Consider the following 14,196-nt stretch of genomic DNA (forward strand, 5'->3'; position numbering starts at 1 on the left):
ATATTTTTTTGGTATGCATGGGGAGATTAATTGATTTGCACAGAATCACAGGATGTTAAGCTGACCCGAGACTCAAAACCCATCTCCTAAGTAGACAGCTCGAGCATTAAGCCACAACCTCAACCACAAGAGCAGAAGCATTTTCAATATTATATACAACTTGATGCAAAAAAACAATCATTGACAAAGCCAATAGTCTTGGCTTCTTGTAGGTGTAATGTTACTTGTATTATATAGCTTGATGCAATGACAGAAGCAGCAAAATATCAGTCGGGTGGCAAACTATGCAATGAACATATTTTTAGCTTAATTGCTTTTAAGCCACACCCTTAATTGCATTGGTTATGCCCCTTTGAAAGGTCCCCGAGTTTTTTCATCCCACTCAAAGCTCTGGTCTACACGCGCGGTCAGGTTCTTGGCGCACATAGCCTTGGCTGCAGCGCACAGAGATCTTACTCTGCCGCACACAGAGGAAAATAATTAGAGGGAACATTGGTCTTAATTTGTTTTTAATTAATTATATTTCTTTAATTGATAATTAAATATCTTAATTATGGAGGTACATTGTTATTTACATTTAGATGTGTGTTGTGAATTGTGTGGTGTTGTAGGGTAGGAAATAAAAAAGATTACATTTATGTAATTAATGTTTTTAAATATAAATAATTTCTATTAAAAATAGTTATTGTGAATTATTTTTGAATAAAAACAATATTTCTAGGTATTTATTAGATCTTTTTTAACATTATATGTTTTTATCTTTTGTACAGTTTAAATATTTTTATATGTTTTTTTTTTTGTTTTTTTTTAAATCGGTTGTGTTGTAGTTGATATTTTGTATGTTTTAAATTAAGAAATGAATCCAATGGGAATATTAATTTTAACCCCTCTGCTATACAACACTTTTTCTGCTGTTGCACTCACTGGTGTGAAAATAGTAATTTTTACTCCTCCGCTATTCAACACTTTCCCTACTGTTGCACTCACTGAAGTGAGAATAGTTTATTGTACCCCTCCGCTATCCAACATTTTCCGAAATGTTGCACTCACTGGAGTGGGAATAGTACGTTTACCCCCCCGCTAACTAACACTTTCCCTACTGTTGCACTCACTGGAGTGGAATTAGTAATTTTTACCCCTCCGCTATCCAACACTTTCTCTACTGTTGCACTCACTGGAGTGGGAATAGTAATTTTTACCCCTCCGCTAACTAACACTTTCCCTACTGTTGCACTCACTGGAGTGGAATTAGTAATTTTTACCCCTCCGCTATCTAACATTTTCCCTACTATAGTACTCACTGGATTGGGAATATTAGGTTTTCCCCCTTCCCTATCCAACACTTTCCCTACTGTTGCACTCTCTGGAATGGGAATAGTAAATTCTACCCCTCAGCTATCCAATACTTTCCCTTCATTGGAGTGCAACATTTAGGTTTAAAGACTATTAAATATTTTGATGTTTTAATTTATAATGTTTTTTATTGGATTTCATGTTATAGGTATATGTGTATATATATATATACATATATGTATGTTTGTAAATTTTTATATAGTTATAACATTTTAAAATAAATTAAAATAAGTTTCTTTGTTTTAAAAGTAAATATATATATATTTATTACATTTTATATATGTAAGTCAAAAATTCTTAAATTACATTTATTTCTTATACTTGTTAAAATGTGTATTAAATCCAAACAATTTTTAAAAAGTTACTTTTATAATTTAATACATTTCATATTATTTTTTACATATATAAAAAAAATCTTTTGTACATTTTTTTATTTTTTACATAGATATTCCCCCCCGCCCCCCAATATTTTTATACTTACCATTATAAATATAGGAAGTCGATATTTTTGACTTCGATATTTGTGACGCTATTTGTGTATGGGAATATTTCGGGCGTCGATGTTCTATCAGTGAATCCTGTGGTTGAATTGTTTTAATTGGTATATTGTCTGGGTGTTCTCCATTGACTGTTCCCCTTCGGGTCTGCATATGATTTTTAATGATCAAAGTAAAACCCTCCTAAAGGCATATCGAAGCTACAGAATTAACCTTGATTCGCCACCGACATGATTTCTGAAGATTCTTGCACTATCACAGGATGAAGCTGGCAGTATGTTTTTGCATGTTGACCTCTTGACTAGTCTGTCCATCTTGAGAATCAGTACTGTGAGGTTTGAGGTCTGGCTTAGTGTGGCCGTAGGGCTACAAAGGCTGGCAAGAGTCGGGGGTCTCACACCGGGCTGATGGTCTCAAATGAAGCCCCTAAAATTCCAAGATTCTGAACTCCCCTATACTGGAGGTGTGGACCCCCCTCTGCATGTCCAGTGTTTTTGCTTGAAAGACTATCTGTATTTGGTGTGCATTGTGTGCAGCTCACTTGTGAATGGTGGTGCTTGGGTGCAAGAATAACCTGTGATGAAGGCGGTAACACTAATCACCATGACCCAGACTCTTACATTGTCACAGCTGGATGACTGCACCGTCACATCTCTGGGCCCCGCGTGTCAACACCTGTAGAGAAGGCATGTTGTGATCTGCTTGTGCAGAGGATTATCAGGTCGAACATCTCTCCTTACGGCTTCAGTGGGGTGTACAATGTCTATCTAGCAAAAAAGAAGTGAAAACTATTTGCCGAGTCCTTGAACTGCTTGAAGAGAATGTTTCAAAAACATTCTTAGAGTCTGGGACAGTCCACGGGTAGCCACGAGACACCCGGCTGTCTGGTGTGTAGGGCAAAGTTGAGGTCTGCAGGAGTTGATAAATCGTTCCTTGGAGCTGTGCCAAGGTCGTTCAGTGCTAGTATTCCAGCACGTTGGACGACCTTGGACGTGCAGCCGTTCAGAGATACGCAGGAGACGTGGTGCCACGTCACCATGCCATGACTTACACTGATTTTTGAGAACCAGGCCTGTTATGTTCGTTACATGTTTTTTTTTATACACGTGATGGTTCACACATTTAAGAGATTCTCTTTAGGATGTTTAATAGTGTACGTAGGGTCCCGGTTTTGTAGTATTTTCTGAATTTTTCTGCAAGTATTGAGCCATATTTCATTTTTGCTACTTATGTAGGTATTTGTACAAATCTATTTAGTGTTCCGGGAAATAATGAAGCTGTAACAACGTATTGCACGTTTATTTAACATAATGCAAGCATTTTATTGCAATCACATGCAAACCTAAAGCATTTAAGAAACTCGAATTTACTGTTAACACCCCATGCTGACGTTCTGATGGATTTATATTGGTCTGGTAATCATGATTACATGAAGGGAGTCACTCATACGTTCTGTATTTTCCGTTTTTAAAAATAAATCCATTCAGGCAACCCTTTTGTTCTCTCTGTAGGTATGTATAAAAAAGCAGCAGAAATGATATCCTGGGACCCTTAATTATAAAGAGTTAACGAAGTAACTAAGCATGCATGATTTATTGAAATGTTTTCATTTACAATGTGTTTGCTACAGGACACGACGAGCCATGGGTGGGTCGGTGACATTCAAGGCAGCCTTAACGGAGCGACTCGCCCTTATCCGGCCCTCGCTGGACCAGGTCCAATCCCTGGTATTAGACCACCCTCCTCGTCTCACCGAGGGAATAAAGTAAGTGAGCCACATCTAATGCCTTTCTGTCATGTTTTACTGGCTGCTTTTGCAGACCAATTGTTAAATAAATAAATGATACTTTTCGTGGTTCCCTAGCGCATTTAGCCTGTTTCAACAATGAACACACTACTTACCAGTAATCTTCATTACATCAAATCTTAGTCCTCCTCCTCCCTTTCCAACTATACCTCTGTGTGTGTATTGGAACTGTTGGTGGAATTGTTGTTACTGGTGGTGGTGTTGGTGTGTACTGTTGCTGGTGGCATTGGGGTGGCATTGTTATTGGTGGTGGTATTCTTGGTGTTGGCTGGGTAGCATTGTTAGCATTTGGTTTGGTAGTCCTGATCTTTTGGTGTAGGTATTTGTGGAAGTGGTGGTGGTTATGGAGACATTTGTGGTGCACTTGAATTCTGTGGCACTTAAGTAGCTATCATTAGTACATTGGGTTCCCGAGGAGCAGTGCGTCTGCTCTTAAGACAGCTGTGAAGGAGGAGAGGTGAGAGATTGGTGCAATGTATCAAGGTGGAGTTGCACATAAAAACAGTCTGCAGGATTGGAGGAGAGCATGTGGAAAAGGTAGCAAATTCGTCTGCGAAGTGATAGCCTGTTATGAAAATTCACAGACCACTTTTGAAAAGAGGAAGGCCATTTTCCACCTGATAAACCCCACTCCTACAATAAATAAAAATATGAGTTGTGATACTGCAACAAGGAGGTGTGGTAGAACTGGCTTATGGATTCGATTGTCTACTCCAGAAAGGTGTTCAGGCCAGCCCACGTATTCTGCTGGTGTGGCATACTGCTACTGTTATAACGTATACCTTCCTTGGTCTCAAGTTCTGATTGCTTCCCTGTGTCTTTCGTGAGCCGAGGAAGCATACCAATGGTGGAAATACATGCTGATGCTGTTGAACCCACTACTCTCACAGTGACCTAAAGGGGAATCAAACTGTTTGTGACAGGCACGTTCGGTGTATGTAGGAAAAAACAGGTGAGAGCAGTTCCTCTAATTGGCCAATTTGGAATAGATGGTTGTGAGTCGGCTGTTAAGTCTAATCTGGGAGGGGAAAATTAAATTTCAGATCTTGTTGCCCTCACACACCTGTTAGGGTGTCATGCTTCATCATTGGGCGCTCCTCGTCGGACCGGCGCTGCAATGTCCAACGGGCCTGGTGGCATCTTTAGCGGAGATCTTTTGATCTGAGAACGCCGTTTATGTGAAGACCATGTGTGGGATTGTGGAGGGTAGTGACTCCTAAATAATGTGGGGATTTGAAAAATCTAAAATAGACCCTGGCCCCTCAATAATTTTAATTAGGTTAGGTAGGGCTGGGACTAAGTAAAACCAGGGAGGCTACTCAGGTGATTCTAGGTATCAGGGTAGCCTATAGTTGACAGAGGTCAACATGTTTCGTGTCGTATATGCTCAAAATCGAGCGACACTTCTTCAGGACCGTGGGACCAACCATAAGTAAATATACCACAATTCTTATAAAGGGGTATCCTGGGTCAACCACAAATAATGCTGAACCTAAATATGGTCCAGAATTGAAGGCTCCGCCTAAAAACAGGGAGACAAAATGAAGAGGACAAGCAAATGCCACCCATTAACAGCTCGGTCATGAAATAAAAGTCCAAACATCACGCAGAGGGGTCAAGGTACTCCTCCAAAAGGACCAAAGGTTCCTACTCTCAATAACCAACTAGTTAGAGAGATAGACATTAAAAACAAAAACGTAAGCTAATACACATGAAACACAGATGAGCTAGGTCTCGCAGTAATAAGAGACTCAAGTAGCCTTGTATGCCACAGGAGAGTACAGGATATCAGTTCTTACCTCAGAAAGAAGGGGTCCGAGCTTCATAGGTGAAGGAGTAGCAACCGGACCACTGGAACGGTCCCACTATGATAAAAATATAACAAAAGCATCGCCAGATAACATGCTGTACAACACGTGAGTGGGAAACTAGGCTCTATCAATACTATGAGCGTGGGAGGTGTTGCTCGAAGTGGTCAAGAATGCTACTTGATTAGAATCTACTCTGTCCTCACGTAAAGGATAGTGCAAGGTCCGAGGTGGTGGGGGGGCTAAGAGGTGTGACACACACTCGTGATTGTAGGTGTCCGGATAGCAGGTGATGACTGTCACGGCACTAGAAAGTAACTTTAGGTGCGGTATACGGGGGTGTGTTCTTCCGGTGGAAAAAGAGCTCTATAGTTCTAGTGGTAAAAAGAACTAATGCACCCTCAAGGAAGTATACCAAGTGATAATAGACCCCAAATGGGCTATATACAGTGACCGGACGTATTGGGGCGGTACACATACGTAAACGGAGAAAGTAATGTTGACATTGACCCTCGAGTGGGACTCCGGTCGGGACTCCGTAATGATGGCGTTCCGTGCAGTGAACGTTACTAAAGACTTACCCGAATGTAGCGGTGGGCAGGCCAGAACAGGACGTGTCTGCTCCTCACCTGGATATTACCGGTACTGGAGTAACTTCCTGTATTTGACCGTCAACATTGTAGCGAAGTCTCGCGAGACGGCCCGGGAGGGCGACATCTTGTCCCGAGAGTAGTGCCTGACCTATGAATTGGAACCCTAGCGAGCTATGTGGAAACGCCACAGAAGATCTAGTCGGAGTTGTGCAAAACTATATCGTTCAGACTATTATTCTAAGATGAAACCGCTGTAGTTTGCATAGATCGATGTTTTAGAGTTACGTGTTGCAAGCCCACTTTCGGTGGGGGAGGGGGGAAAGGGGGGGGAAGGTATATGTGAAGGCTATAATGTGCCTTGCAATTACACAAAATAAAAATGGGACCCCGGTAGATAGTGGGTGCTCTCCTATACATAAGTGGCAAGGTGCAGGTGGAGGAACATAGCATCAGTACCCTAGAAAGGAGAAGTTATGTATATATAGGATATACAGGATATTGCAAGGTAATGTATACCGAAGGATTTATGAAAAATATTTATATATAGGTTGCTTCTCTATGTGCATGGAGGCACGGAGTCCTAATAAATAATGTAATTAGTGGAACATTCCCTTCAGTGGCCACGAGGTGTGCCACCACTGTCCATGGTAGCGAAGGTGTGGTACAGACAAAAACCACATATGGTGTATGTGTTATCAAGTTAGTTCAGTCCACGGGATATTATCATTAAGACCCCAGTCTTGGGTGGATAAGCGAAAAATCCATCTCTGCTCAGTTTCAAAAAGTTTATTGTGAGACCATGAGGGGTTGCTTTCAATCACGGTCCACTGTAATTCATTGTGTCCATGTGGGTGAGTGAGATAGTGTGTACTCAGTTTTGTCGTTGACCTTCCACACCGTATGTTGCTGCGGTGTTCCATAATCCTTGTCTTGACTGGACGTGTTGTCATGCCAATGTATCTTAATTTACAGGGGCATGTAATCAAATAAACCCAATTACTGGAATTACAGTTTGTATGGTTTTTCTGAGTCCAGACTTTGCCTGTTTCAAGAGTGAGCTCTTTGGTTGCCTTGGTAAGGTCACATACTCCGCACTGACCGCATGGGTAATGTCCTCGTACAGGATCCATATCCCACAAGGTCCTTTGTTTTGTTGGTTTTTCTATCTTAGGACGGGTATGTACTAGGACGTCACGTAAATTACTTGTGCGTTTGTTCGCAAATCTTGTTGGGGTTAAGGACACTTTTCCTGTAGTCAAGATCTTCCAGTTCTTTTTAATGATCTTCTGGATCATGTTAGATTCTGGTGTGAAGGTTGTCAGGCATGTCAGTGATTCATCAGTTTGCTCTATTTTTGGTTCCAGCAGAGATTCTCGGTTGTTATTGAGTGCTCTTTTGTTTGATCTTTTTATGATAGATGTAGGGTAATCCCGAGTTTTTAAGTGGTGACTGAGAATGGCCGCTTCCTTTTTGTAATCGCTGGTCTTTTCACAGTTCCTACGGAGACGTAGGAACTGTCCGAAGGGTAGGTTGTCCCATAAGGCTTTTGGATGGTAGCTTCCATATAATAATAGACTATTACGATCTGTGGGTTTCTTGAAAGTCTTGGTTGATAGCCCGCCATCCTGTAAGGTTATGGTAAGGTCTAGGAAGTGGATCTCTGTGGATGATACAGACCGGGTAAACCTTAGGTATGGATCCAGGGAATTAACCCACGAGAAGAATCTGTCATACGTCTCGCTGTCACCTTTCCATAGGATCAGGATGTCGTCGATGTAGCGTTTCCACAATACAATGTTGTCGCAAAAGATGTTGTCTGTCAGGTGAAGGCGTTCAAAGTCAGCTACATAGAGACAGGCCAGGCTCGGAGCAAAGGTACTGCCCATACAAGTACCTTGGGTTTGGTGGAAGAACTGGTCTTTGAATTGGAAGTAACTCTCACACATGGCTATCGTTGCACACTCCATAATGAAGGACACTGGTGTATTAGAAGTCCAGTTTTCTTTAAGGAGAAGTTCTTCAATCACTCTTAGGGTTTCTGTTTGAGGAATATTCGTATAGAGTGCCTCCACGTCCAATGTCATTAGGAGGTTCACTTGGTTGTTTGTGTTGAACTCGGATATAAGATTCAAAACATCCCTTGTGTCCTGTAGGTATGATGGTATACGTTTCACTAGGGGACGAAGAAAGTGATCGCAAAATTTGCTAAGGGGTTCCAATACTGAGCCGATCCCTGATGTTCGGTGTATGTTCACTAACCAATAGAAGCAACTCCAGCACAAGGATTTTCGGAGCATCAGACAGTGATATTTTGCTGTTTGGGTAGTAACCACAAATAGGCAATTTCATGAGGCCATTTCTAGCAGTCCGTTGCCCTCTTGTGGACATTTGTTGAGGTCCCACAAGGCTGCTGCCTACTACAATATTAATGTTTCACTAGCCCTGAGCAGGCGAATCTGGGGTTGTGAATGACAGGAACCCCAATGAAGAGATTTGTCAGTCGAGAGGAACCTACGGTGTAGAACCTCCGATGCCGAAGACCACTGTCTTCCATTGTGTTGGACGCCATGTGCCTCTCACAGGATAGCAGCCAGAGACTTGTGAATGATTCTGCACCAGCACGACCAGACTGTCAGAGCACTCCTACGTCACCAAATCTCCAGGTTCTAATAAACACTTATCTACAGGGATTTAGCAAGTATGGCAAAAATGGGGAATAAATTGCACTGATTGCAATAGTGTTGTGCATTTTTACATCAACATTTGTGAATTAAATGGATTGTGTTGATGTAACTGCAATTTCGCCCCTGACATTTTTACAGAGCGACTGGTGCAAAATGTCATTTTTGGAATGGTCATTGGGGGCAAGTGTTTTTATACTTGTCAACTGGTGTTAATGTAGATGAAAAATTTCACCTCCAAGGAGGGACCTATGTAACCCAAAATTTGGTGCAAAATGTCACTGTTGCAATCTGTTTAGTTTGTGGCCTAGTGTTCTTTGTGGTTACTACATAGAAGTGGACAGAAGTTAAGGGGCATATATATTGCAAGCATGTGCGTTAATATTGTATTGTAATTGCATTTATAAAGTGCTTTCTACCCCTGATGGGGCATTGAAGTGCTTTATGCCAGGCAGCAAACAATTCTATAACCCACGGTTAGTGTTTTTTTCAGTGGTCATTGTTGGTTATGCTTGAGGAAACCATTCTATGCATTTCCACAATTAGATTAAATTAATAGTAGTTAGTTGTGATCTATAGTGGGGTTTGGAGTAAAAAAAATTATGGAAATGGTTGGCAGCATTAATAGATGAGCTATAGGAGTTTATGTATTGTTGGGGTATGACTATTGAAGATTAACTCCCAGGACCAGACTACATCATAGCAGTACTGCTGCGTGCCGCCTGCTGGTACCGTGTGGCTCTATGTTGACTTCTTTCCGCCCCAGAAGTGATGGAGCGGAGCCACATATAAGCACCACCCTGTGTGCTCTAGTCCGTTTCTTGCTTGACTCTCTCTGTGCTCTCGAATGCAGAGCACTAATCAATTGGCAGTACCAGTGTGTCGATCTCTAATTTGGGAACTTTTTAGATAGTAACAACAGACCACTCAACTGAAAGGGGAGGAGGGCGTGCAGTGAGGAATCCGCGGTTAGATAGAGTACTCACAAGAAAGAGTATTACCAAAGCTAAGTTACTTGTCGCTCAGATGGCTACTTGTAATTGCATCCTCCTCACCTTTAGAATAAGTAACCAAAGCAGTCCCTTCCAAGGTGGAGGGTCTGTGGATTGGGCTCAGACGAAAAAGGACTGAACAGTTACTGCTAGACCACCACTTTAGTAAGAAGAGATGATCAACTCAAGAAGTGTAAAGCGAAGAAATGGCTGGACGCCTGTACAAGGAAGTAACGAGTTTAGGCTGCGCTCAACGGCAGAAGTTACTTCACAATCAAAGCATCATGAGACAGTATGTGGGGGAAATAAAGAAAACATCGAAAAGGAGAATCTGCAAATGATGGCTCTGATATCTTCTGATTGTCTCACAGTATCTGAAAGAAACACGTAGTGATAGATTCCCTACCTTAAAATTACCCCCATGCGTCATACTGGATCCGTAAAGTTTTTGTCAGCAGTACACCCTGCGCGTCGGTAGGCGTCGCCGTGCGGCTCCGCGTGCGTCGTTGGTGTCCTCGGCGTCTAGACGCGCCCACACGTGCAGACGTCAGTTCTTTTTTTTTTTTTTTTCGCGCCAGCAAGCGCAGATCCGGGACGAGCAAGTACCCCCAGTCACTTTTTGACAGAGTTTTTTTGAGGCCTTTTGTCTCAATTTCTTCGAGTCGATTGACTCCTGGTGTCGTATGGATGCCCGGCTTTAAGAAATGTGGGGACTGTCACCGCATGATGTCAGTGATGGACCCGCCCCGCTTGTGTCTCCACTGCCTGGGGCGCGACCACGACTCCAAGTCGTGCCCCGAGTTCCGGGCCATGGCGCCGAAGACTTTGCGGGAGCGGTCCCGAAAGTTGCTGGAAGTCTGGCAGTCGGCTCCGTGCCGCTCAAGGTCCGGGTCTCGTGGGGGGTCGAAGGACCGGTCGCGGAGTTGTCACCATCGTTCCTCTGGATCTAAGTCTTCGCACTCGGGTTCAGGTAAGTCGAAGCATTCCAAAAAGAAGTCGAAGAAGCGTCGTCGCTCCTCGACTTCACGTCGCACAACGCGGCTAATGGTGGGGGTGGTGCCACCTCCGTGTCCGTTGGCGACGCCTGCTCAGGTGCAAGAGTTTCTTGCTGCCATGGCCCGACTCTTTGGGCCGTCTGGCCCCGCCGGTGCACCTCCGGGCCCCGCAGGCCTGACTGGGGGATCTGTCCTTCCATCGCCGGCGGCTCCGTCGCCGCAAGACCCCCCCGGGATCGGACCCCGGTCAATGCCGGTTGACCTTGTAACACCTCCACCGACGTCGACCCCACCGGCTCCACCTCCGACATCGCCCGTCCCTCGGGACAACGTCCCCAGTTTCAGCCCTGAACCGGACACGGTGCCGGATCGGCGCCGATCCCGACGCCGATGGGGCCATTTTTCCCCTATGTCCGTCCTCCTCCTTATTTTCAGCCTGTTTCGCAGACTTTGGAGGAAGGGGTGGACTGGGAGGGGTCTGAGGACCCTCTCACACAGCAGTGTGATTATGATCCGGACTGAGCAAAGGATTTGGGGGATGCCAGTGGTCTTGACACCTCACCTGACCTTGGCATGCTGTCTCTCCCTACCGTGGCTACGGAGGAGGGAGCCAGTTACGCAGTGGTAGTATGTAGGGCAGCCGAGGCCCTCCACCTCGAACTCCCTGCAGTGGCCGTCAGGAATAACATCCTGACAGAAGTGCTTCAGCCGGCGGCAACCTCTTCAGAGCCCTTGCTGCCTTTTAATGACGCACTTTCTGACATCCTTTTGGGCACTTGGTCCAGTGCCAACACAGGGGCTCCTGTAGACAGGAACTTGGCCCGCCGCCATCGCCCGGCTCAGGGCGACCCCCTCTTTCTCTCCCAACACCCCACTCCCGAGAGCTTGGTTGTCCAAGCCTCTGCTTCCCAGAGCGCGTTCCCTTCCGCACCTCCGGATGGGGAATTCAAGAAGCTGTTTTCATCTGCCAGCTTAGGGCTCCAGTCAGTGATCACCACATGCCTCTTGGACCGTTATTCCCACTCTCTTTGGGATACTGTTGCGCAGGTGCTGCCCAACTGTCCGGAGGAGGCACGGACAGTACTCTCCCACACTATAGCAGCTGGCAGAGACGCAGCAAAGTTCACCGTTCGTTGTGGGCTTGATATCGCTGACTCGCTGCGCAGGGCGATTTCCACGACGTTGGCGCTTCAGCCCCACGCCTGGCTCAGAACAACTGGCTTTTCAGGGGATGTCCAGAACTCCTTGATGGACATGCCCTTTGATGGCATTCGCCTTTTTGGCAATAAGGCGAATAGTGCGTTGGAGCGTCTTAAGGACTCACGGGCTACGGCCAAGTCCTTGGGCCTGTCGGCCACTCGTCCGCCTTCTGCTTTTCGCTCCTTTCGTGGCCACGGAAGGGAGTGCCCCAACACATTCGTTCCAGAGCCACAGGCCTGAGCAGCAACATTCTCAACGCGGACGTCGGAACCGCCAAGGTGGTTCGGGGGGCCAGCGGGCGGGTCAGTCCACCTCCACCCTGCAGCATCCACTGCAAAGCCTTCCTAGTCCGACCTTTCAGGCCCATCAGACGCCAGTGGGCGGCAGAATTCACCATCGTCTCCCCCACTGGCTCAACATCACATCGGACAAGTGGGTGCTGCAAATTGTCCGAAGGGGCTACTCCCTCCCCTTCGAGACTCCCTCCAGCCATAACACCTCAATACCACCACATGTCGGGGGACCATCTTGCGCTTCTTCAGCAGGAAGTCATGGCCCTCTTGGCCAAGGGGGCCATTGAGCGCTTTCCTGGGCCAGAAGTAGATCGTGGTTGTTATTCCCAGGACTTTCTGGTTCCCAAGAAGGACAAGGGTCTGCGTCCTATCTTAGACCTTCGAAACGTCAATCTCATCATCCGGAAGGAGAAGTTCAAGATGCTCACACTTGCTCAGGTTTTGTCTGCCCTAGACCCACAAAATTGGATGATAGCGTTGGATTTGCAGGACCCTTACTATTCCCGTCCTACTGTCCCACTGGTGTTACTTGCAGTTCACGGTAGGCCACGAGCACTTTCAGTGCACCGTGCTCCCTTTTAGCCTTACCAGCACCCCTTGGGTGTTCACAAAAGTGATGGCGGTGGTCGCAGCTCATCTGCACAGATCAGGGGTCCCAGTCTTCCCCTATCTCGACGACTGGTTGTTGAAGGCGGGCTCGCCCCAGGCAGTCATCTCTCAACTCCAGACTGCGGCCGACCTCCTGCATTTGCTGGGGTTCTCCATCAACGTGCCAAAGTTGCACCTGAATCCCTCTCAAAAGTTCCTCTTCATCGGAGCGGTTCTGGATTCGGCGCAGTTTCGGGTTTATCCTCCCGAGCAGCGAGTCCGGGATATTCAGGCAATGATTCCGATCTTTCAGCCTATATCCCGGGTTTCGGTCAGAATGACCCTCTGGCTACTGGACCTGACGGCCTCCTGCATCCTGTTGGTGGATCATGCCAGATGGCATATGCATGTTCTGCAGTGGGACCTGAAGGTCCATTGGGCACAGCATTAGGGCAACCTGTCCGATCACGTCCAGATCTCGGAGGGCACTGCACAACAATTGCAGTGGTGGATCACGAATCACGATTGGGTCAATGGCAGATCCCTCTCCCTTCCCCAACCGGAACACACAGTGGTGACTGACGCGTCCCTTCTGTGATGGGGCGGCCACATGGGAGAGGCGGAGATCAGAGGACTCTGGTCTCCGGCGGAGTCCCGGCTCCATATCAACCTTCTGGAGCTTCGGGCGATCCGACTTGCACTGAAAGCATTCCGTAACTCTGTCAAGGGGAGATTAGTGCAGGTGTTCACAGACAACACCACCGCCATGTGGTACTGTAACAAATCGTGGACCCTATGTCAGGAGGCTCAGCGTCTCTGGACATGGCTGGAACATCAGGGCATTTTCCTGGTGGTTCAACACCTGGCAGGTTCTCTGAACAACAGGGCGGACGAACTCAGCCGCAGGTGCATGATTGGTCACGAATGGCGTCTGCACTTGGACATGGCGCAAGGTCTCTTTCAGCAGTGGGGAGAGCCTTGGTTAGATCTATTGGCCACCGAAGAAAACGCGCAATGTCATCAGTTCTGCACGTTGGAATTTCCAAGGTGGCACATGCTAGGCGACGCTTTTCTTCGCGAGTGGAGTTGCGCTCTAGTATAGGCCTATACCACTTCTGCCCAGAGTGCTGAAGAAGATCAAGCGCGACTGGGCCCAAGTCATTATTGTGGCTCTGGACTGGGTCGAAGAGTATGGTATACCGAGCTACTCAGTATGGCTATCGATCCCCCGGTCCGACTGGCTCTTCGGGAGGATCTTCTGTCGCAGCAACAGGGGACGGTCTTCCACCCGAACCTGTCCAGCCTCCACCTCCTTGCGTGGAGATTGAGCGGCGGCAGTTGACGTATTTTTACCTGTCTCCCGAAGTTTGTGATGTAATCTTGGCGGCC

At 46.2% G+C, this 14,196-nt stretch overlaps 1 protein-coding gene across 6 annotated transcripts in view; it reads left to right on the plus strand.

Moving 5' to 3' along the window:
* Nucleotides 1-14,196, plus strand: part of PSPH (phosphoserine phosphatase) — a 334,849-nt gene that overhangs the window by 291,771 nt on the left and 28,882 nt on the right. For all 6 annotated transcript variants that reach the window (XM_085649828.1, XM_085649829.1, XM_085649830.1 and 3 more), the window contains one exon: nt 3,481-3,615. In XM_085649828.1, the coding sequence (XP_085505954.1) occupies nt 3,481-3,615 (135 nt within the window). The remainder of the gene's footprint in view (nt 1-3,480; nt 3,616-14,196) is intronic.

This window comes from Triturus cristatus, chromosome 3_2 (assembly GCF_964204655.1).
Source record: "Triturus cristatus chromosome 3_2, aTriCri1.1, whole genome shotgun sequence".
NCBI lineage: Eukaryota > Metazoa > Chordata > Amphibia > Caudata > Salamandridae > Triturus > Triturus cristatus.